The following is a 22132-nucleotide window of genomic DNA, read 5'->3' as shown; positions in this document are numbered from 1 at the left end:
ATATTGTTAAGCAGTTGAATAATTGTATAAAATAAAGAGGCATATTGAGGTTTAAAATGCCTCATTCCATTAAAGCTGATTTTATTGCATGAGTGTCGTGACATCAGTTCTGTAAAGAACAATAGTTCATAACAATTTACAGGGAGATAAATTCCTGTGAGGGCTTCTAGCTGCAACCTTATCTATGAAAATGAAGTTATGCACCAGAAGCCTTTGATAGATTGTTTCCATGAAACTCCCTCTAGTTCACCTATTGCTGAGAACCTTGAAATGTTACCATAATAGTTCAGCTGTGAAGAAGTTATGGTTTTGAAGTAGTTAAGACAAAGTTATTTCAATTGCTGAATCGCTTTCAGTGTTCACTTGCAGAGAGGAAAATTGTTTGATGTGGTAAAATTAAAAAGTGGACAAACTGATTCAAATTGTTTTGGGGTTTAAGAATTTAACTTAGTTTTAAGCATTCTAGATGTGGCTTCTCAAGCTGTCCTGCAACCTGTGTTACCTTTTGATATAGGCCAGGTATCTTCTCTAAGGAAGTTCCAGTGTTTCAATTGTATTTTTAGTTTCTCTTGTGTACATAGTGTCTGTTAACTTTCTTCATAGTTACATTCAGTTTTGTTCTGAGCTACAAGCAACCCACTTTAAAATTGTGTTCTGATAAAGCCCTATGGATTTTAAAGGTCACATTCTTTTCTCAGATGAATACATCATTCCCATTGATTCACCTGCTGTTTCTACAAACTCAGAGTATTTCTGATGACATTAATTATGTTAATATTCAAAGGGTTCTTTGCACAAGCTCAGGCTTTTCTAACATGTTAGTTTTTCAGATGCATTTAAAATGCAGGGAAGATGGGAGGAGTTGGGTGTTACTGCAGCGGAAAAGAGAAAATAATTTTCTTTGTGCAATTCCTGGGTCCTGCAAGGAATGATGAGTTTTTCCAAGTTACTGATTGTTTTACTACCCAGATTGTAAAGCAATCTCCAGATGTGATCACATGTTGTTTTTCCTGCTGAGGCATTGGTATAAAGGAACTCTGTCAAGGCTATTGAGATAAGCCAAAGAAAAGCCCAAAAACACAGGCAGCAGAAAACAGCAGAAAACCACTACATTGCTTCAGCTTGCTTTTATTTTGGCACTGTTGTCTGGTTCTAGGAACCATTTTAACATCTGTCTCTAGAGCAAACAAAGCACATTTTTAATGGTAGCAAACAGATCTCACACAGAAAGCAGCTTGCTCCCTCTGACAGGGGACTCTGCCCCCTGAGCCAGTGATGTGTGTGCAGAATTTATTTGGAGCTTATTCCCGCTTTGAACAACATTGCATTCATTGTACCACAAGTACATTTTGGGGTTTACTTTAAGTTTTTTTTGTTAGGGATCTCAAATCTTACGGTATGGGGTTTAGTTTGAGATTAGAAGTGGTTTAATCTCCCTGGGTTGAGCTTAGTTCCCAGAGAAGTGCCTGGCATGCTCTCCAGGAGCCTTGTCTTGTAGGCTTTGCTGGTGTGCTGGGGTAACAGAACAGTCTCTTCATCTACTGCAGGCCGGAGCTGCTCAGGTGTGTAATTCGTTTTTGCTTTTGTCTGAAGAAATCAAATGTTACTTGCAAATGCCTAAATCAGTTCCTATTGCTCAGGGTGACAAAAATTGCTGGACTTTTTAAGAGTTAGGCTTCTTCAGACTAGGCTCATCTGGACAGAGATGTAAACCTTGAAGCAATAGTGTCTACATCCCTGTTCAGCTCTTTGCAAACCTCTATAATTTATTCTTTTTTCCCTTTTTCCCTCCTGATGACCCTTAGCTTCATGTTCAGTAGGTCTGTAACTCTTTCCTTTAAAATGTACATCCATTTGTTTCTTGCTCCTTTGGTTTGAGGGAGAGAGGAAGAGTCAGTGAAATGGAAGCCTGACTTAGCTGGCAATACTTAGGAGTATTACCAAAGAAACAAGACACATTCTCTCACCCTGCCTGCCCATGCTGGACACTTCTCCTTCCAGAGTCTAGGAGCTCTCCATCTTCGTTGCTTTTTAAAAAGTATTTGCTTTTCTTAAGACTACTATAGGTGTCACGAATTCTGATTTAAATATTGGAGATATTTCACTGAATATTTTCAGACAGTTAATTGCCAACAGTGAAAATTAAACATTAATTTAAACTCTACCTTATTTTGCTAGCCAATGTCACTAGGATGCTGTGGAGTAGAGATGGATGTTAACTGTTCATTTTGATGAAAATACTGAATAATGTTTGTGTCTTTCAACCTAAATTGTTTGAAGACACAGGTGTTTAACTGGATAAAATTTTTATTAGTAAATGCTGGACGTAGATTTATTTAATTTCCAGTGTTTGTAGAGATAAAGAGGTTCTGTACTTCTGTAGTTTATTGTCACCCCATTGCAGCTGATCTGGCTGTGAATGGACCTAGGCTGCATTTTTGTTGCAGACTTTTGCAGTGTGCCTCAACATGAGCCCTGCTAAGTTGAAATGTGTTCAGAGGTTCAAGCAGGAAATTCTTGGTGTGAACAGAGCTCAGCTTCAAAATGGTCACCCAAGGTGCAGGGAGGGTGTGACACACAGCAGGGAGTACTCGAGCTTCACTCCAGGACCATTCTATTGCCCAGTGGGAATGGTCAGGGTTCTGGCTACTTAACACAACAGAAGGGAGCAATATTAACTTCTGCCTTTTTAGCATAATCTATTACAGCTAAGGTAAGGTTGGCATGGTGTGCAGTAACTTGTGTAACTTGTCTTTCCAAATGTGGGCCAAGAGCAACTTAATCCAGAAGTGTCTGATGGATGTTAGATGGAAATTCGTTGTGGTGATACCAGAGCTGTGCAGGCACACACAAAATGTAAGGCAGGAAGTATAAAGGGAACTACAAAGTATACAGGTATATAGTATTATGTTGATCGTTTTGCTGTGATGCTGTAGCTGTTAAATATATCCCTCTGATTACATAATTTGCTGTGAAATGACTTTGTTGGTTGCTGAGGATTTTTGCTGCATTTTGTCATGTGGTTCACATTAATCTGTGGATCTCCCTGGCTTCTGTTGCACAGCAATTTGTTCTGTACAGGAGACTTTAAAAGCAGGCTCTTATACAGCAAATGAAGGAGTGCCAGGAGTGCTTTGAAGGGATAATTGGCTTCCTTCCATTTGAGGATTTAATAGAGCACCTTTCTAGTCCCCAGCACCTCCCATCATTTGGGAGCACAGTAACCCATATCTTGTGCATTACTCCAGGAATGTTGGTTTATAATAGATGAGTTTTTAAAAAGTTCTGCCCCTGTAAGAACTGTCACAGCATGTTTTCTGTTTAATCAGAAACTCAACAAAGTGTGCTGCTTTCTGAAAGCAGAAGTTGACAGTACTATACCCCAAGGCTCCAGTAATGTTTGAGGAATAACTTCCCGTTTTTGTGTGTTGGTATTCCTGTACACAGAATGGATGGATGCTCATTCAGTAGATAGGATTTTGCACTGAATTTCATCCTCAGGCTAGGAGGGACACTGCCAGCATGTGTACTTGTGGTTTATTAAACAACAGACAGCAGAATTTCTCTTGAGTGTGAACAGAGTGAATTCAAGGACCTGAATCAGCAGAACATCTGTGCATATGCTTAAATTTAAGCACACAATTAGGAGTTCTGTGGAAGAGAGATTTGGGAATTGTAATAAAAAGGGAGAGCAGAGATGGCAAAGATTACAGGATGAATGGCATGAGTGGAGGAGAATTTAGGTGGTCTGCTTTGTAGTCCTGTAGTTTGGTAGTTACTTTGCATGATTTATATTGGTCCTTATTCCTCAGACTGGATTGAAACAACTGAGATGCAAATATTCTTCTGGGAAAATATGTCTGATATAAATATAATCCTTAAAGTTTGCTCTTTACTTCCCTGTAAGGTGACATGCTTGCCTATGCCATGTCTGCCTGGTTGTGTCTGCTTTTCACAACAGACCCTGTAAAATCAGGAGTTTGTGAGTCCTGATCAGAAGCTTTTTTCGGTCTACAACAGAGATCGTTGTCTGAATTGTTCAGGGCTTTCAGCTCCACCTTCTCCCAGAGGACAGGTCTCATTAACATGTAATTGTTGTGATGCTGTTTACACCTGGCAGGTAGTGAACTGTTTTTCATGTTCCATTCCATGTGGAAAAAAAAAAAAAAGCTGGCAGGGATGATGAAAGACCTTCCTTCTAGGGGTGGTTATGAACATTAACCTTGTTTTTATTATGAAATGTATGAGTATAGCAGTTCCTGAGGTTTTAGAATGGTGTAGACATAGACAGCAAGGAATGAAATGAAAAATGGATCATTTTAACAAACAAAATGCCAACTGTTTGCCACAGCCTTTGAGATATTCAAGACATGCTAAACATTACAACATACAAATAACAGTCAGAGAGATTGAGGCAGAACTTCTTCTAACTCCATACTACTTTAATGATAAATTTTGTTTGTACTCATTCTCTTCCTCAAGGCTACTCTTAATTACTAGTGTGGGAATACAAGGCAATCTTTTGCAATGCTAATGCACTGAAAGATCAGGATGTATGTTCTGATTTGTTTGAACCAAGTGATCTCTATGACAGATGCAAAAAAGAAAGAACTTCTGACATCAGAGGTATTCAAGAAAGCAAAATTTGGATTTAGAAATGCACAAACCATTTCCCTTCATCAGGCTACGCATAGTCGGTCTGTGAAGGAGCTAGTTCATGTCATGTATATAAAGCAAGTCAAGTTCCAGCTACTACAAAGCTTTTATGTAAGGCTTTGCTGACCCAATAGGTGGTGGTCTATTAATAGATCAACAGTGCACACTTCCTTCTGCTGTTCTTCCTAATCCTTTCTCGCCTTCAGGATTGAAGAGTATTTGATCTATTGAGTCTTAAATCAGACATCATTTCCAAAAAAAAACCCCCCAGGCCCCCAAAATACAAATGAATGAAAATTTAATGGTGTATGAGTGAGAAACTGAATTAGGAATACACTACTGTTCTTCCTTTTTCCCCCCTCACATATACAAACTTCACAAAGCTGAAACCGCCTGGCTTCCTACTTGCTCTTAGCAAGCCCTGTCAAATGGCTTTATATGAACCTCTTCAAAAAGAGTAATTGTATTAGACCAATATTAATTTACTTTCTCCTTTTCAATAATGCTTAAAATGCCCTCGTCATTCTGCCTGCAGGTCTCCACTGCTGCTCAGGAGGTGGAGCACTCTTTATTTTTAGTAACAATATCTCTCATGCTGGGGTGGAAGAAACTTAAACCAATTAAACACATTAGAAGATAATAGTGTGTGTGGGTTTGGTTCAAGATCTCCATTTTCTTCACTCTGGGGTATGTCCTATTACCAGCCTTCCTATCCAAGATGAAATAGTGTTGATAAGCTGCTAACTAGGTAAGCAGTACAACTGCTGCTTTGTCAGGTATTCCCATGTCAAGAAATCATTTGTGATGGGGTTTGCCTCTATTTTTTGTTTGTTTAAATTCCATTAAATTTTTGTACATTATCTCAGTTTTCACTAAAACATTTTTCAGATGCCTGTTTCTTTTTAAACATTTTTTAAAATAATTAGCCTCTTGTACATGGAGTGGTTTTTCCAATAGAAAGAGACTGTGTGTGTGTCTGTGCTTTTAAGATCTGATGATTATTTCTTCCTTTTTAATAGTGTTTAAAAAAGAACTTGTGAACTGGCTAGTATATTCTGATCCCTTCAAATATGTCTGGGCCCACATGTTTTTACTCTTTGTATACACTCTGATTAGCAGGTTGATCTTGTTTCTTCGTTTGCAGAAGTTGGAAAAGCATGCCCTGAACCAGCACATGGATGTGTCAAGGTCAGAAAGCCTTTGACTACACTGACATTAAACCTTTATTTATTTGATAAGGAATTTACACAGGCTAGCAGTGTTCAGATTGTTTAAATAGAAGCTATTTTCTAGGAACTGTGGCATGCATTGCCGCGTGCATGAAGCATGGTCTCATCAGCGCCTTGAGCTTTTTATTTATTCTTCATCTTGAATTTGACAGTCATAATACAAAGCGTGGAGCAGGCTGTCCTGCATGCATTTACTTTTACAGTGGAACATCAATAAAAAAACCAAAGCTAGCTAGCACTTTATAGATGTCCAACATCCCAAATGTTAACATACGTTTTAAATGTTAACATTGTTCAGCACAGCAACATAACTTGTATCATCTTTCTTGGACTGAACTGAGAGAGAAATCCTGATAGGGAGAAGTTACAGAGGTCAGTAGTGTACAGTAGTGTTTTCTCTCGCCAGAAATAGTAGGTCACTAACACTATAACTGTGTATTTCAAGTAAGGATAATAATTAAGCTGTCAGGGAACTTCTCACTGAAGGGCACTTCTAATATAATACTTTGGAAAATGGTAAATGTGATTTTAGAGTGCTCCAAAAATTGACAAGGGAAGAGGGATGGGAAGGCAAAGCAGGTCATGGCAAGGAAAAGGAATGGTCTATTAGTTAGAGTACTGATATAGCAGTTGAGAGGCTGGATCAGTTCCTTTACAGTGCTGGATTTGCTGTCCTGGTCAGTGTTTCATTTCCAGTTCAGAGGAACTTGGCTAGTGCTCAGTTTGGCACTACACAGCCTGTGGCCAAACCTGGGAGCTCATAACTCAGACAGATACTGGTAGTGAACAAACAGCAAATAAATACTTGTGAGAGGACCATTTTTTAAAGGTAGTACAGGTTTTTGATAATCGAGTGCCCAATTTACTAAATTACTGTTCAACTAATAGTTAAGAGTGTTTGTGTGGCAGAGTGTCGGGGAAGATAAATGAGCTTGTCAGTGAGATGCTCAGATGGTCTCGTTTGTTATTTTCCCCTCGTACATGGCATTTGATAGATGGCACACTGCTTTCTATGCAAATAGCTTCACCCTGGCTAATTTTTATGTTTGTGTGTGGGAAGATGTATGGAAAAATGGTGGGGTTTTTTGGCATTTTAAATTATGGTTGGGGAAGTTCCATCCTGCAGGTTGTGTTGGCTGAGGACTTCGAGTTTTTCAGCCAACACCACATGAAATTCCCAGCCCTGCTGCAGGTTCTTCTTGCCATTCTGCTGTTCATTTTCTCTCTCTGACTTCCCTGCCAGCCCCTGTCTCCCTTGGGTTGCTGGCTGGGGAGGGAGCTCCACTTTGCAGCTTCCTGCTAGGATATGGGGGTGCCAAAAAGGGCCCTCAGAGGTTGCTTTTCATCTTATGCCTCTTTCTCTTTAGCTTTAATCCCAGAACAAGTGGTAGATACAAAATCTTTGGAACAGGCCTAGAAGGACATGAGCAGGCTGCCCTATGTTCCCTCTTCCCATGCTCCAAGCTGTTGCTAAGTTTTGTGTGAACAGACCCAGTGCACACGTTCCCTTTGTCTTTTCAGTGGGGCATGGAGACTCTGACCAGCCTTCAGTAAGAGAAAGATTCCTTGCATCTCTGCTAAAACAGCCATCTTCCCAGCCCCTTCTCCACACACATAATTTTAAAACAAATGTTTGCCTGTGATGCAGAATTTGCTAAAGCATCTGTTTCTTCCTGGGAGCTCTGCAAAAATGTGATTAGTGTGATGAGTTTGTGTGAGTCTGCCTGGAAACTGTGTGTGTTAGAGGATGAGTTCAATATGCAGATCTCCAACAGCTCCTATTTATACCCATGTCAGGGTCCATATTGTCCCTCTTCTGTCTCTCCACCTCCCCAGCCAGTTCCTTGAGCAGTCGTTGAAGGCAATACCGAGTATGAAGGGTGTGCTGCCAGAAAGCAGCCAAAGGGAGCTCCTGGAAAGGCTCTGGTTTGGGTGAGCTCATCCCACAGATTCTGCTCTGTTCAGTCTCTGGCATTGACACTGGTGAATCCTCAGAGCCACGCTGAGGAGCTGTAGAGCAGGAGGGCCTGAGGCTTATGGATGGCTATGTCCCTGTTCAGGATGGCATCATGCAGGTGTGCAGGCTCCTTGTTTTGAGCCGTCAGTGTCTGCGTTATCCTGTGAGAGAGATTTTCCAAAGGTGTACTTAAGATCATTATTAACTGTCCCTTTGGCAATACAAATATTTCCTACTTGCCCATAGATTTATTGACTAATTCACTGATTGGGGCATTTTGGAAGCTGGCACAGCCTCCCTTGCTGAGAGAGTGAAAAGAGAAGATCTCTCTTTGCTTACCACTCAGCAGCTGAAGAATTCCCATGAGTGGCAGTTACGAGGTCAACAGCAATAGAACAACCCTTGATATTAATATTTTGTAAGCTAAGAAAAAAAGCTCAATTGGATGTTATTCTTTTTCTCATGTTATGTAGCAAGGACTCCTTTTCCTAGCGTTTTTCAAATGCTGGAGAACAGCAATTGTTTGTGTAGAATTATCTGTTATTGTTAGCAATGTTCTTGCTTCTCTGCCGTACAGTGACACTGCCTTTGTCCTTTAGAAGCAATGGAAAATGGTAAATGAGGTTAACAAGCTTCAGTCTGAAGTGAAAACTAAATCTGTGGCTATACAACTCTTGTTGCATTCATTCTGGTCAGGGGTTGGTTAATTCATTTATTCTCAGGGAAATAGCATCCCTTTTCCTTGGCCTCCTGAGAACCAGAAACCATGACTGAAACTCAGTTGCAGTAGCCTATTTCAGTGCTCAGCAATGAATACTACACACAGCATTTAGGGATATAGATAGCTTGTTTTCCTTATTTGCCTCCCAATCAGAAATTGGATGAACCTTCGGGATGCAGAAACAGGGAAAATCCTCTGGCAAGGAACAGAAGATCTGTCTGTACCTGGAGTGGAGCATGAAGGTACTGTGTGACTTTACTGTGCTTTTGGGACTGGGTGGTGCTGCATGTCTGGGTCACCTGAGTTGCAAATGTACCCCTGCTTTGAAGGACAGATGTCACCTTTGTCACTTCAACAAATCATATCACCTCACTGTGCCTCAGATTTTCATTGCAAATAAAACAGGAACCGTCATCTCCACCAGAGGAACTTAGGGAATTAATTAAAACATACTCTGGCCTGAGATTAATGCCCATGGTACAAGGAATAGTTAAGACCTTATCTGGTGCACAGTTCACTCATCCATCTAGAAGATGGATGACTGCAAACTGTGGCAGATGCAGAGGAAAGCTATTAGGAGAAGCCACTGTAAAGATTACAGATGGGAGGATGGTCTTCCTTGGGGGGAGAGACAAAAAAAGCAGTTCTTGTATGTCTTAGCTAGAAAAGAAATATGAGGAAGATAGGTTATCCTCAATAAATAGGCTGAGAAGGGGGAGAGACATCCAACAAAGCAGGGTAATCCGATGGTGAATTAAAAGGTGTGGGAAAATGCAGTTCTGATGCAGTCCTGCAGCAGAAGCAGTGAGGGCAAATGGAATAATTGTTCTAAAATTAAATCCATATATGTCTTCAAGTATATAGTACATTATATAGTACTTGTGTGTGTGTATGTTCTGTGGCCATTCAGGGCATATCACAGTCTAGATGTAGCAAATGAAGAACCAAATATATAGCAGAGTGAATAAAATACATTTTCTTTAAACAGGACTTACATTTGCTTTTTAAACATGACTCCTGTTTGATTTAAGTACAAGTTTCTTTAGAAAATGAACTCTAACGTTTCAAATCATGATACTGTATTACTACCTTAATTTACTATTACCCTTAGATGAAATAAAAACAGTATTAATGTGGTATTGGATTGCTGCCAAAGCCTTAACATTAAACTGCCTTAAGTAGTAAAAATCACAGCCTGAGCACCTGAAACTGGAATTAATCATCTAAACCAGCTTTTGACAGCAGGAGCTTTTCCAGTCAGCTCTATTCAGTGACAGGGCATTCAAAACTGGGAGGCAATTTGGAAGATGCAAATCTGTAAAGTTTGGTTTCTTCCAATATACAAGTAAATCTTGGAGTAAGATGCTGAGGTGTAGCTCTTATAGAATCCCCACAGCCAGCTTTCATTCATGACATACAAATAGTCCTTTTATTATTTGAGAAAAGGTGTAGTTTAAAATGTAAAATCACTTTGGCTAAGATAACTTGCTTTCTTCAGTGTCCCCAATATTTAAGGCAGCTTTATTTAAACTAAATGAAAACATAATTACATGGATATTTTAATTGAATTTCAGTTTCTAACTAAACAGTTGGACCCAAAATTACTTGAGAGTAAATAAGAAATGTGTCATTCAACACTTTCTAATCTAATCAGCATTAAGCATCTAACTAAATGTATGTTAACCATGTAAGTGCTTAAATAAATGTGTGGGTATAGTACATCCTCAAGTTAACAAAACGCACTAGTAAATTGAGGATTAAGTCTATGCTTATCTGCATCTCAGCATGTTTTAAAATGGACTTAACTGATGAGAATCAAACTTCCTTCTTTTCCATTTTTAATAGAAAAAAAGAGAAATAAAAGTAAAATGAGCTTAAAATAAGAATTTTCAAATAAAGTTTTTGCTTGATGGTATAAATGTAAATTAAAATATCTTAGATGTTTAAAGACAACACAGTCCTACTTTTATTAAATGTAACTATTGTAAAACTACAATATTAAAGCAAACATTCTCAGGACTCTGTCTTGGGGATGAAAGAAATGAAACTACTAAATTGCAGAATAGTTTTAACGAGTCATTTTACACTTAACTGCAAAGGGATGTTTATCCACAATGGTGTAGTCTGTACCAGTGAGGGCAGTAAAGGAAGGTGCCATGCAGGTTTCCATGGTGCAAAAAATCCCTTAAAAATAATTAGAAATCTTTTACATTTAAAACTCTTGCCTTATACTTTTAATTTTCTTTTTGTCTTTTTAATTTTTTTTTTTTTTACCAAACTGTGGGCTGTGTACTTCTCCTTGGGGTAGGATGCTGGTTTACATTCTCTAAGCCTCCAGCTCTTGAGATTGGTCTCATATTAACGTCCTACTCCATTAAACTGTTCTACATTAGATAGATTTGCCGGGGTTTGGGAGACTCTTCCTGTTATTAAACACTAGCTTGCTCCCTGCTCATGGATGTTTTGATATGCCTTCCATTCTGGAACAGTTTGGCTCATAGAGCACATGCCAGCTGTCTTCCCTACCCTCTTTATTTCTAAAAAATTCACATGAAACATTCTCTAATATGCAGGAAGGATTATGCACAATCACACCACTGAAGTATGACGGGCTTGGGAGATTTTTACTGGTTTGACTCCCCCCTCATATTCTCTTGATTAGAACTCTTAATCAGTGCTCTCAAACTGTCCCTCCTCCACCACTTAAAAAAAAAAAATCTTGTGAAATATCTACCAGGTACAGTTTGCCACTTGCTGTTGGTGGCTCACCTATTGCAAGAGCCCAGAAACCCTGTCAAATTACCCTCTTAAACCTGCCAGTGTGGTTCTGGCTTTACAGCCTGGGTAGGTCTCAATGTTAAGGGAACAGGCATTTGTTTCTACAGGACACTTCCCTGAGCTCTGAGATGGCTGAGGAAGTGCTGCTGGGCTGAGAAACACGTGTGTGGTTTGCTCTGGGGATGCGCAGCCTGAAAGGGAAGGGAAAGTGAGAAGGGCTAAGAGGCTTGGTGTGCTAAGCAGCCCTTTGGCTGCTGGTGATCTTCAGCACAATTCTTAAAGTAAAAATTTAAGTTGCATCTTTGGATTTAGTAACAAACAACTAAGGATCAGGAGTCTGGTGCTGAGAGATCAGTGTTGTATCCCTGGTTCTGTCATAAGTTTCATTCTTGGCTGTGGGCAAGGTATTTAAGGTATTTGCATCTTGGATTTCACTCTTGCAAATGTAAAAACAAATGTAAAAACAAAGCCCTTTGTGTTTGCATTTTTCCTGCTGCTATGATTAGTCCTAATCATTATTTCCAAGTATAGAATATTAGTACTTGCGGAAGCTGGATTTTATTGTGTCCAAATAATGCTTCTTTATCTGTTTCACAGCTCGAGTTCCTAAAAAAATCTTGAAATGCAAAGCAGTATCTCGGGAGTTAAACTTTTCCTCAGCAGAACAAATGGAAAAATTCCGTCTGGAACAGAAAGTTTATTTCAAAGGGCAATGTCTAGAAGGTATGGATGTGCTCTGTGTGCTGCAGCACAGGGACTGACCCCCAGCAGGGCAGGGATTAGAGTGACTAAAATGGGTTGAATGTGGTGATTTTAATTTTTCAGAGTAGCATTGAAGCACTCATCTTGTCAGGACTAATGGGCCACAGTATTAAGGATAGCATTTCATAAGTGTATTAACACTTTGTTATGTAAGCAAAAAAGCTGGGTAATCATGCCTGAGGGCATAAATCCACCACAGGCTGCCTGAGGCAAGGAAACAGCTTATTTCAGAGTCAGCCATTACTGGAATTCCTGGGTCTTCCTCAGAACGCCAGGCTGGAGTCCTGGGTTACCTGAGTTACAGCAGTGCCAGTGACCCCACAACTGCACATCTGACCCCCTGCACTGCAGTGCTGCTCTTAATCTGGGCTGGAGGAGGGGCAGATAAAACACTGAGCTCCGTGTCTTTTGGGCAACCAGTTGCACACTTAACCTCAAGTGGATCCCAGGAATGTCTGCAAGAGAAGGAGTGTGGTTTCCCTGTTCCCAGTTAGGTGTGATGAAATTTTCACTGAATGCCAAGGAAGTGGTGTGACCTTATCAGCACCATCAACTATTTTAGAAAGGGAGTGTCTGCTCTAAAAGGAGTGCAGGGTTCAATGTAGTTTAAGCTGTACAAAGTGATGTAAATGTAAAATGTTGGCAGCCCAGCAGGATGGTTTAGGGAGTTCCCCAGCTTGTCAGGTGAAAAGCAAATGGACCATTTGTGAATTTTCTTCTTTCAAATGCCTCTAGATCTTTCTTTCTTTTTTTTTTTTTTTTTTTCTTTGCAGAATGGTTCTTTGAATTTGGTTTTGTGATTCCTAACTCCACAAACACTTGGCAGTCCTTGATAGAGGCAGCGCCTGAATCACAGATGATGCCAGCTAACGTTTTAACGTGAGTGCCTTGGGCTTGCAGAATCTGAGAGCAGGCAAAGCAAAAGCAGTGTGTGGCATTTCCTTGGGGGCAACGGTGGGAAGGAGGAGAGGGAACTGCTACCAACTCTGAATCACCTCACTGCTGTTACTTGTTGAGAGATAAAAGGGGTTAAGCCAATCTCATTACCTTCCATCCCATAGGTCCAATTTGCATTAATATAGTAATAAAGGTTTGGAGAAAGTGAAACTGATTCTTTAATAAATTTGCTTTATTTTTTTTGGAAGGTGAATCGTGAAAGGATTTTAAAATGTTTTACAACTTAATACCCATTACATTCAGGGGAAAGAAAAACCAGCAGGTTTTTGGGCCATTTTAAAATCAGCTATTGATCATTGACTCTTGTCCAAGGTAGTTTAGCTCATGCAATATGTCACTTGCAGTAGCTGCTCTAGTGTTTGTTCCGTCACTGTAACATTTTGCTGAGCTTTGTGTGTATATGCATATATATATTTACATACACTATGCACAGAGTTGTATCTGGGGCTAAAATACCCTTAAGAGGTAGGAATCAGTCGTTTTACAGTCACCTGCAGGAAGATTCAGGCACCCTCCTCACAAAGTCTACTCCTGGCTCTGTGTGCACATGGGCTCCTGAGCAGGGCAGTGATGCCTCAGATGTGTCACAGTAACACGTGCTGGGCATTGCTCAGTGTGGGCAGCCAAGCTCCAGCTTTGGGGGGATGTTGGAAAAGGCTCCTGGAGGGAGGCTCTTGGGAAGGGTAACCATCCTCCCTGCAGTGCTGGATGGGTGCTGGCAAGCACACAAGGAGTGCACTGCCAGAAACAGAAGGGTTTGGGAACCCTGCTGCCAACAAGAGGCAGACACGAGCAGCCAGTCTCACTGCAAGGTCACTGTGTCCTCTGGAAGACCTCCCTCTCCAGCATTTTCCCTCTCATTCCCTGTCTGGAGCACAGCCAGTCGCAGAGAAGGCACCAGGATGGGAGCCACCGTCACCGATTCCCATTCACAGCACGTTTCAAAGAGAGAGCGCGCTCGAAGGAGAGCACCAGTGTTCAAAAGTGCTCCTGGCACAGCCTGCTCAGAACCTTGGAGATGCTGCACACACCCTCAGCTCCCAGAGCTGGGCACTGTCAGTCAGCACAGGAGGAGCCAGATTTTGGAACCAGAGTAATGAAACAAAGACATCTGACAAGTTGGTTTTGATCATCTCAGGAATTCAAGACATTTTCAGGACTGGGAGTCAAGAGAAGCTAGTTTTTAAATGACCTTGAGGATTTTCCAATGTCCCATTTGTCCCCTGAAGTATGTCCACTTGTAGTGGGGAGCCCAGATCTCTCTTCTCTTCATAGAGGTATCCATCCTAAAGTCATTCTTGAGACTTTTCAGTAGAACCCCCCAGCCCAAAGAAATCCAAAGCAGAATTTGTGGCCCAAAGAAGTCATCATTTTACAGCTGCCAAGATTTGGAGAGCCCCTCATTTTCTGATCTTCCCAAAGACCTTATGTTTGTCTTGGTGTTTCCAAACCAGGAGAGAATGGAGATGTGATACATGGTGCTAACCAAGGCACTCTGCATGAAGAGTTCCCAGGATGACTGAGTATCAGATTGAGAACATTCCCTGACATTTAAGTTCAAGCGTTGTCCACACCACAGCGAAACCTTACACTCTAGGCAGGTCCGGTGTTACAGACACCAAGAGCCACAGTGGAGGTAGAATTGCTGCTTTGGTTTTCAAGAGACAGGTTGTTTAGACATGGTCAGATCACACTGCTCAGGTGTCCAGGTGCTGTAATGGTTCCAGAGTTCTTATTTTATGTACCAAAAGCTCAGAAGTCAGCAAGTTAAATCCCCGGAGCTTCTGTCACACCCAAATCCACATTTTCCATTGCAGTTTGTATAAAATATGCTTGTGTCTTTGCATTTAAGCACTTCTTGAGAGAAATGACATGTTAAGTTGGTTGATGTAGCTTGCTCAGCACTAGAGGACAGAGAAGGAGAATAAAAAAAAGAATTCCCATTGGTTTTCACAGTTCCTGCAGGAGACAGGGCCCCTGAAGGTGCTGGGACTGCTAGTTTATTTTTAGCAATAGGAGTGAGCAGGAGTTTGCTGTCTGAGCACTCTGCAGCCTGAGCAGTACCATGCTCAGACAGGGGAGGGATGGGGGGAACATTCCACACAGGAATGTGCTTGGGAGATCCCTCGGTCCTGACTGACCCTGACCAGGACAGTGCTCCCTGTGTGTAGCTCCAAACCAAAGAGATGATGATGTGGGGTGGGCAGGGTGTGAGCCCAGGCTTGTGAGAGCATGGAGAGGAGCAATCACTGTCCATGCGTCCTTCTAATGCCTCTTCTTTCTCCTCCTTTCTTCCTGCAGTGGTAATGTTATTATAGAAACCAAATTCTATGATGACGATCTTCTCGTAAGCACTTCCAGAGTGAGACTTTTCTACGTTTGAGATGGGGCTTTTTGGAGCTGTTTTAGTTTTCCTCCACACAGTTCTTGGTGCAGAACCCCCCGACTATCCAGTGGAAGACACTCCTGTAGGCAGTGACCCTGGGGACCAGCTCAGCGTGGGTTGTGACCTTTGCCCATCAGTTATTTTGCTTTCTCCTCTGACAAGACCAGACCAAATCCTCAGAGACGGGGCCATCTGCTCAGCGATGCCCTCAGGAAGAGAGGCTGTCTCTGAACACAGGCAAACGATGGTCATGCAGAACCAATACTGTAAATTTATGTTAGTCTCATCCTTTTTACTTCTCTGGACCCTGGTATAATCTCCCATTTCCACTCACACCAAACTCTCAATGCTTTTCTTTTGGGGTTAAGTTAACCTTTTCATTTTTCTCATGTTGTAGATTTTTATCCTTTTGCTGGATTTCTGTGTAACTGGTCCACACATCCTCTTACCCCAAACTTGTAAAATAGACTGTGATATCACCTGATGTAATTAAAACAAATTTCTCAATTAAAACATTCCTACCGTCCAAAGAAGGGAAGAAATATTAGTTCTGTGTGTTTTCCTTTCTTTTACAAAAATGTACCTCAGCAGGCACAAACGCCCATCACTCAAGCCAGCAGCATAACAGGGCTTTCCACTGCCCTGCCCCTTCCGTAACACCCATCTTTGTTAAACTTCTCTTCCTCCAACTGGCTACATCAGCCTGACTTCTCCGACCAAGGCTTCTCCTTGGCTTCCACTCTGTTAATCCCTGAGTGTCCCTTTGTCACCAGTCTCTCAAGCAGCACCACATTATTCTGCTTTTCCAAGTACCTGGGGACACTCAAGCCCCCCTGGAAAACCCATGTTCCCCTGAGCCCACCAGCATCACTCCCGTGCTGGGCTGGGTTCCCTGGAGCTCTGCTGGGGCTGCAGTTGCTGACACCAACACTCCCCACATGGAGGCTTCAATGACACACGGCAGCACCTTTTCTGTGACAGATTTCTCCAGCCCTGCTGCCACTTTTCCCTGCCATTTGTAATCAGGTCTATCCCGTGGACATTGTGGGAAGGGGCATCTCCAGCTTCTGCTCCTGAACATCACAAGCAGCTGTGTCATCACTTGATGCCTTGGTCAGCCTGTCCTGTTGCTGGGCTTGAGATCCTCAGAGCCACAGGAGAATGAAAGGCATCATTTCACATCCTGGATTCAGCCACTGGGTGTACGTGGGAGGAATACAGAGTAAATATTGTTTTAGGGGGGTTGAAGTTGGGCCATTAATCCCCAGTAGCCACGGCAGCAGCTTTCTCACCAGACTTCACTGATGGATCCCAGGCTGGAGCACCCACAGGGCAGGGTCTTGTCAGCAGTGTGACCCATCCTAGGCCAGCCTTCAAATAGAGGCATAACCAAAACTGCACCCACCAGGAATGACAGCCAGTGAGGAGAGCCTCTGTCCAAGAGGAGACACAAAGGTATCCAAAGAGGGAAAAAAAAGGCTGAACGTCTTGAGAGCAGGTGCCTTTGTGTTGTAGGGCAGATGCTCCACTAGACCCACACAGGAGGTGTCCAGCAGAGACAGGGAGCAGGCAGCACCTCTGCCAACAACCAAGGACTGACCCAGAGAGAAGGAGAGATGATCCCAGTGGGTCTGAGTCTACCGTGGTGCCTTTTCTTCTAATGGCAAATCATATCCTGGGCTGCATCCATAGCAGCACAGCCAGCAGGTCAAGGGACATGATTCTCCCCCTCTACCCCACTCTCGTGAGACCCCACCTGGAGTGCTGCATCCAGCCCTGGGGTGTCTACAGGAAAGACACAGACCCAATGGAGGAGGTCCAGAGAAGGCCACAAAAATTATCAGAGGGAAGGGTGAGCTTGCCAGTGAAGAAAGGCTGAGACTGCTGTGGTTGTTCAGCCTGGGGAGACCTTTTTGCAGCCTTCCAGTACTTCAAAGGGCCTATAAGAGATAGGAACAGACTTTTTAGTAGGGCCCGTAGCTATAGGACAAGGGGTGATGACTTTAAACTCAAGGAGGGTCAATTTAGATTAGATATAAGGAAGGAAATTTTTAGGGTGAGGGTGGTGAAACACTGAAACAGGTTGCCCAGATTAGGTCAGATCAGTGGATCAGCACCTGACCTGGTTGGAGATGTCCCTGCTCATGGCAGAGGGGTTGGACTGGGTGACCTTTAAAAGTCCTTCCAACCCACATCATTCTCTGAGACAAGCTGTGAATTACACCCACTTAACCTTCCTGGCGCCTGCGGGACGCTCTCCCTGCGGGGCCGCTCACCCCATCGGCTCCGTGGGGCTTCAGGTGGACACCGACACGCGTGGCTGAGGCTCCCCCCGGGTGAGCAGTGCTGGGAGAGGGCCCCGGCGAGACACGGGACCTGAGACAGCCCGGGGGGGCCTCCGGAGCCCCTTCTCTCCCCGCCCGCGCCCGCCCTGCCCGGGCTGGCCCAGTTTGCCCAGTCCGCCCAGGCGGAGCTGGCGGGCCCCGCTACGGCGGGTCACTGCCGCCCTCCAGTGGCTCCATGGGAAATAGCCGGGAGCAGCTCACCCGCTCCTGGTGCTCAACAGCCTCTGCCAGAACCCACCCGGTGCCCGCATCAGCCTCCCTGAAGAGCCGGAGGAGCAAACGGCGGGGCTGCGGGAGGGTAGGGCAGGGGTGACACTGGGATCTGAGCAGCCACCACCCAAAACCCAGGCAAAGGGTCCCGGGGCGCTCAGAGCAGGAGCCTGTTCTCGGCCCAGGAAACTGTGGGCTCCCTTCCCTGTGGGGCTGATAGGATTTGGGAGCCATGGGAGAAGGGGCAGGAGACATGAGCATGTCTCACGGTCAGGGCCCAAGCGTGGCACAGTCAGATCTTGGCTGCCTTGCATGGGACAGCAAAGGTGCCAGTGAAGGGAAAAGGTGGGGCTGGGAAGCAAGGGAGAGGAGCAGGAGGTCAGGGGTGCATGTGTCACCACTGCCACAAATCATCCATGTCACTGTGGTGGTTCTGGCTGCAGCCTGAGTGTAGCCTCATGCCACTCTGTGCTAAGTTTGGGAGTGAGAAGTGAGTGCAAGGACCAACACAGTGATTTCTCCCCTTATTTACCAAGTAAGTTCCCACCTGGAAGTTCACAGGCTTGGCAGGCATCTCTGGGCCACGAAGCTGCTCCCAGTCAGGTCCACGTGCAGGGCTCTGCAAGAGGGAAAAGCTCCGTGGTGGAAGAGAGGCAACTTTGGCAAGGGTAGGACCTGGCTAGGCCCCTGAGGAGCCTCTCACTATGCAGGACCTTGCCCAAAGCCCAGCCACTCACAAAACCCCTGGCTCACTTGGAGCTGCTGCCTCCAGGCGCCTGCTTGGAGCCTTCGGCATCGGGCCGGCCAAGCAGCGCTGGGGAGAGGAGCTGGCCGGGCTCGGGAGCCGCCGCTGCGGCTGAATCCCAGCCGGCAGCCGCCACCTCCCCGGCCCATTGTTGGCAGCCGGGCTGTTCTGGCCTCGATAGCTCCCACGGCGGGCACCGGTGCCTCCCGGCCGCCGGCACACACGGGGCATTTGCTTCTGCCAGAGCCTCGGGGCAAGGAACGTGCTCGGGAAGCTGCTCCCTGCCAGCTGGAAAGTCGCCACAGGGGACTCGTCCCCCACCTCGGGAGGGCTGTGAGCCACCCTGGCAGCCTTGGAAACCTGGCGGTGGCCAGGAAACTGCTTGGAAACGCAGTCAGGGGCCACAGAGGCACACCGGAAAGTGGAGAGAGCTGCGCACAGCTTGGGGAGCTGGCACACAGAGATTTGGGGTGAAACTCCATCCTCACTACCCTCCAGCCATGTCTTGGCCTGGGAGCACTCCAAGCTGGGCTGTTGCACGGCAGCAAGGCAGCAAGGGAGGACAGTGATGCACAACACCCTTTTGCCTTCAGGGGAGGTCTCTGCATGGTTTTGGGGTCCATCACACCATAAGGCTCCCTGAAGCACGGCTTATGGCAATGGAACAACCCCGCGATTGGCTGCAGGGCTGGCTGTGGAGCAGGACCCTGCACCGGGTGTGTGAGACTGTGTGCTGCCATGAGGGTGAGGAGAACGGGGCCGGCTCTTCCTCTCCACGGCAAGCACCAGGCCCTCACACCCTCAGCGCCCATCGCCAGCACCCCTCCAGGCTGTCACCCACCCCGGCTGCTGTGGGAGCCCTCAGCTGCCCGCCCGCCTGGCAAAGGCACCGGGGCTCCCGCTGACGCGTGCCCCAAATCTGCCCCGCCCGACAAGGCTCAGGCGGGGCGGAAGAGCCGTCCTAATGTGGTTAATGAGCTGATTCATGAAAGTTGCTGCCGAACAAAAGGCGCACAAACAGCCCAGGGCCACGTTATGTTCGGTGTCTGCTCTGCTACTCTTACCTTCCCGCAGGTGCGGGTGGCACGGGCAGGCGGCGGGCAGGGCGGGCAGAGAGTGGCGGCGACGGGCAGCCTTCAGCGTCAGCAACATCTCGTCCCACCTCACCCAGTGCCATCCAGTTCAGCAGCACTGGGAGGAGACAGGAGGCCAAGTAAGGTTTTAGTCCCTCTGCTCCTTTTTTGGGGGCACAGATCCCACCCCTGGGTTGCCAAATCAGAGCAGACAGAGCTCCAAGCAGGCACTGAACCACTTGGACACAGGGGTTTCACTGCCAGGTGACTTGGGCACAGCTCCATCTCTCCCCAAGGACGGGAGGAGGGCAGCTGGAGCAAATGCAGGATTCAAAGCACCCTTTTTGTGGTCCAAGGTGTCCAATTCCTCCTGCCCTAGGGAGCCTCAGGTCACCAGCCCCTCAGTGCTGCAGGACCCTTCCCATGGCAATCCCTGTTGGGGCTCAGCAGCTGCCTCATCCTAGTGCAGGTCTGGCATCCACATCCACAGCAGTACTCCAGGAGAGGGGCCAGCCATCACCACGGCCCCTTTGGAAGAGCATTCCATTCTTAGGGCATCCAGCTCTACCCCAAAGTCCTTCCTGCAATACCCCACCTGCACCAGAATCCTGCCTGCTCTCCCAGCACCTCAGTGCCAGGCAGGGTGCAGAGAGTGGCAGACACCCAGGAGGGGTGACAAGGTGACACAGAGCAAGGGGATGATAGGACAGTGCAGGGGTCCTGGTGTCCCCAGAGCCAGGCTGGAAAGGTCTGACATTGCCCTGAATGTGCAAAAGGCGAACAGTGACAAGTTGTGGGAAGGGATCATGCTTTCACCAGGTATGGAAGATGGGCCCCAAGAAACTGCTGGGAATGCTGGAGGAAACCACGCGAATGATGTGAAGACCCTGAGGGTGAGGGACTGACAGAGCTGGAGCCACCTGGCTGATAGAGAAGCAAGTGTTCCAAGGAGAGGGCAGAGGCCAAATTTCCATGGGAGGAGGTGGCAAAATCAGCAGCTGAGGCCAGATACATTTGGCTCAGGAACTGGGAACGTCTGCGCCCCTTGATGTTTCCCGGAATCCTTGCAGGAAATTCCCTGGCACAGAGCAGGAGCACGGGGGAGGTAGTTCCGGCTGCCCCGGGCCAGCAGCCACGCTGTGCCGCCTGTTCATCCCCGTCACCACCAGCCTGGCTGGCTTTTTGGCAGGTTGGCCTTGGCAGCGCGACCCAGGACGCGGGACAGCCACGGCCTGTCCCCAGGGCGCTGCCGTGTCTCGGGGGGAGCGCGGGGCTTCCCCAGTCCGCAGCACTAGATGGTGCTGCAAGACAGCGCTGCTGCCTGGGCTGCGCAGCGCCGGTGGCCGGGCGGGGAGCACGCTGCCTGTGGTCACCGCCTCTGCCGGGGCCCCGGGAGCGCCGCCGAGGGCCAGCTCGGGCCGGCCCCACACCACGCAGGCTGGCGGGTCACCCGGGATGGGACGTGCCACCAGCTGTGCCCCAGGAGAGGAGCGGCCCTACCTCTGGGCTGGACGTGCTGTTCCTTATGCCAGCCCGGAGCTGGGATGAGGTGTCCCGGCATCTCCACCTCCATACCTCATGCCTGCCTTCATCCCACTTTCGACCATGTTCCTGCCAAGCTGGGAATGCACAAGTCCCTGGAGCCCAAGGCCACAGCAAATATATCGGTGGGGCTCCCCACGGTCAAACACAGTCCCCAGCCTTTGCTGCGGACCTGTCAGCTCTGAGGGGTGCCCAAGGCCATCCCACGGAGCTGCACAGAGTGCAGGGAGCACCAGCTCTAGTCCCAGCCTGGGGACAGGTGTCCCATGCTCATCCCTTCCCATGGCAGAGCCCCACAGTCCCACTCCTGCCTCCTGCTCACTTCTCCAGACGCTGCTGTTCAGAGCTGCAGCCTTGTTCCACAGTCCCTGACAGGGAGCTTTAGGCTGGGGGTGTTCCCAGGGAAGCAGCACATCCTCACTTTGGGAAGTAGGGATAAGGGGGATTGGTCCCAAGATGGGAAACCAGCCAGCCCCTGCAATCATTGTGGCTTGGTTTAAGCAAAATTGGCTCTGCACCATCCCTGCAGGGGCTGCACCCCACAGCAGCTGCTCTGAGCCCTTGTGTGCCCTTGGGGCCTCACTTGGTGGCAGAGACAACCCAGTGCAGGCTCTCCAGTCCCATGCAGGACCACACTCCGTGCCACTCCAGATAGCGTTTAGTGCCACATCCTCTCTGCCTATGGATCCAGGGTCTGGCAGTGCCCTGCTGCTGGACAGGGAGCAGGTGCTTTGTACTTGCTATGGGTCATTGTCCCCCTCGACGTGGCCT

The 22132-nt window shown here is 46.3% G+C and overlaps 1 protein-coding gene across 3 annotated transcripts in view; it reads left to right on the top strand.

Annotated features, from left to right (window-relative positions):
- Window positions 1-15988, top strand: part of PDE6D (phosphodiesterase 6D) — a 33618-nt gene extending 17630 nt beyond the window's left edge. For 2 of the 3 annotated variants that reach the window (XM_066193434.1, XM_066193438.1), the window contains exons 2-5: window positions 8717-8805; window positions 11939-12064; window positions 12877-12982; window positions 15362-15988. In XM_066193434.1, the coding sequence (XP_066049531.1) occupies window positions 8717-8805; window positions 11939-12064; window positions 12877-12982; window positions 15362-15443 (403 nt within the window). In that variant the 3' untranslated portion in view covers window positions 15444-15988. Of the gene's footprint in view, window positions 1-5815; window positions 5845-8716; window positions 8806-11938; window positions 12065-12876; window positions 12983-15361 lie in introns of those variants that run through there. The other variant, XM_066193437.1, reaches the window with a different exon arrangement.
- The last annotated feature ends 6144 nt before the right edge of the window (window positions 15989-22132 follow it).

Source organism: Chamaea fasciata, unplaced genomic scaffold, assembly GCF_029207755.1.
Source record: "Chamaea fasciata isolate MVZ Bird 193981 ecotype frontalis unplaced genomic scaffold, bChaFas1.0.hap1 SCAF_11, whole genome shotgun sequence".
NCBI classification, from domain to species: Eukaryota; Metazoa; Chordata; class Aves; order Passeriformes; family Sylviidae; genus Chamaea; species Chamaea fasciata.
The sequence above is the reverse complement of the archived record's forward strand: the minus strand, read 5'-3'. Positions and strand labels throughout refer to the sequence as shown.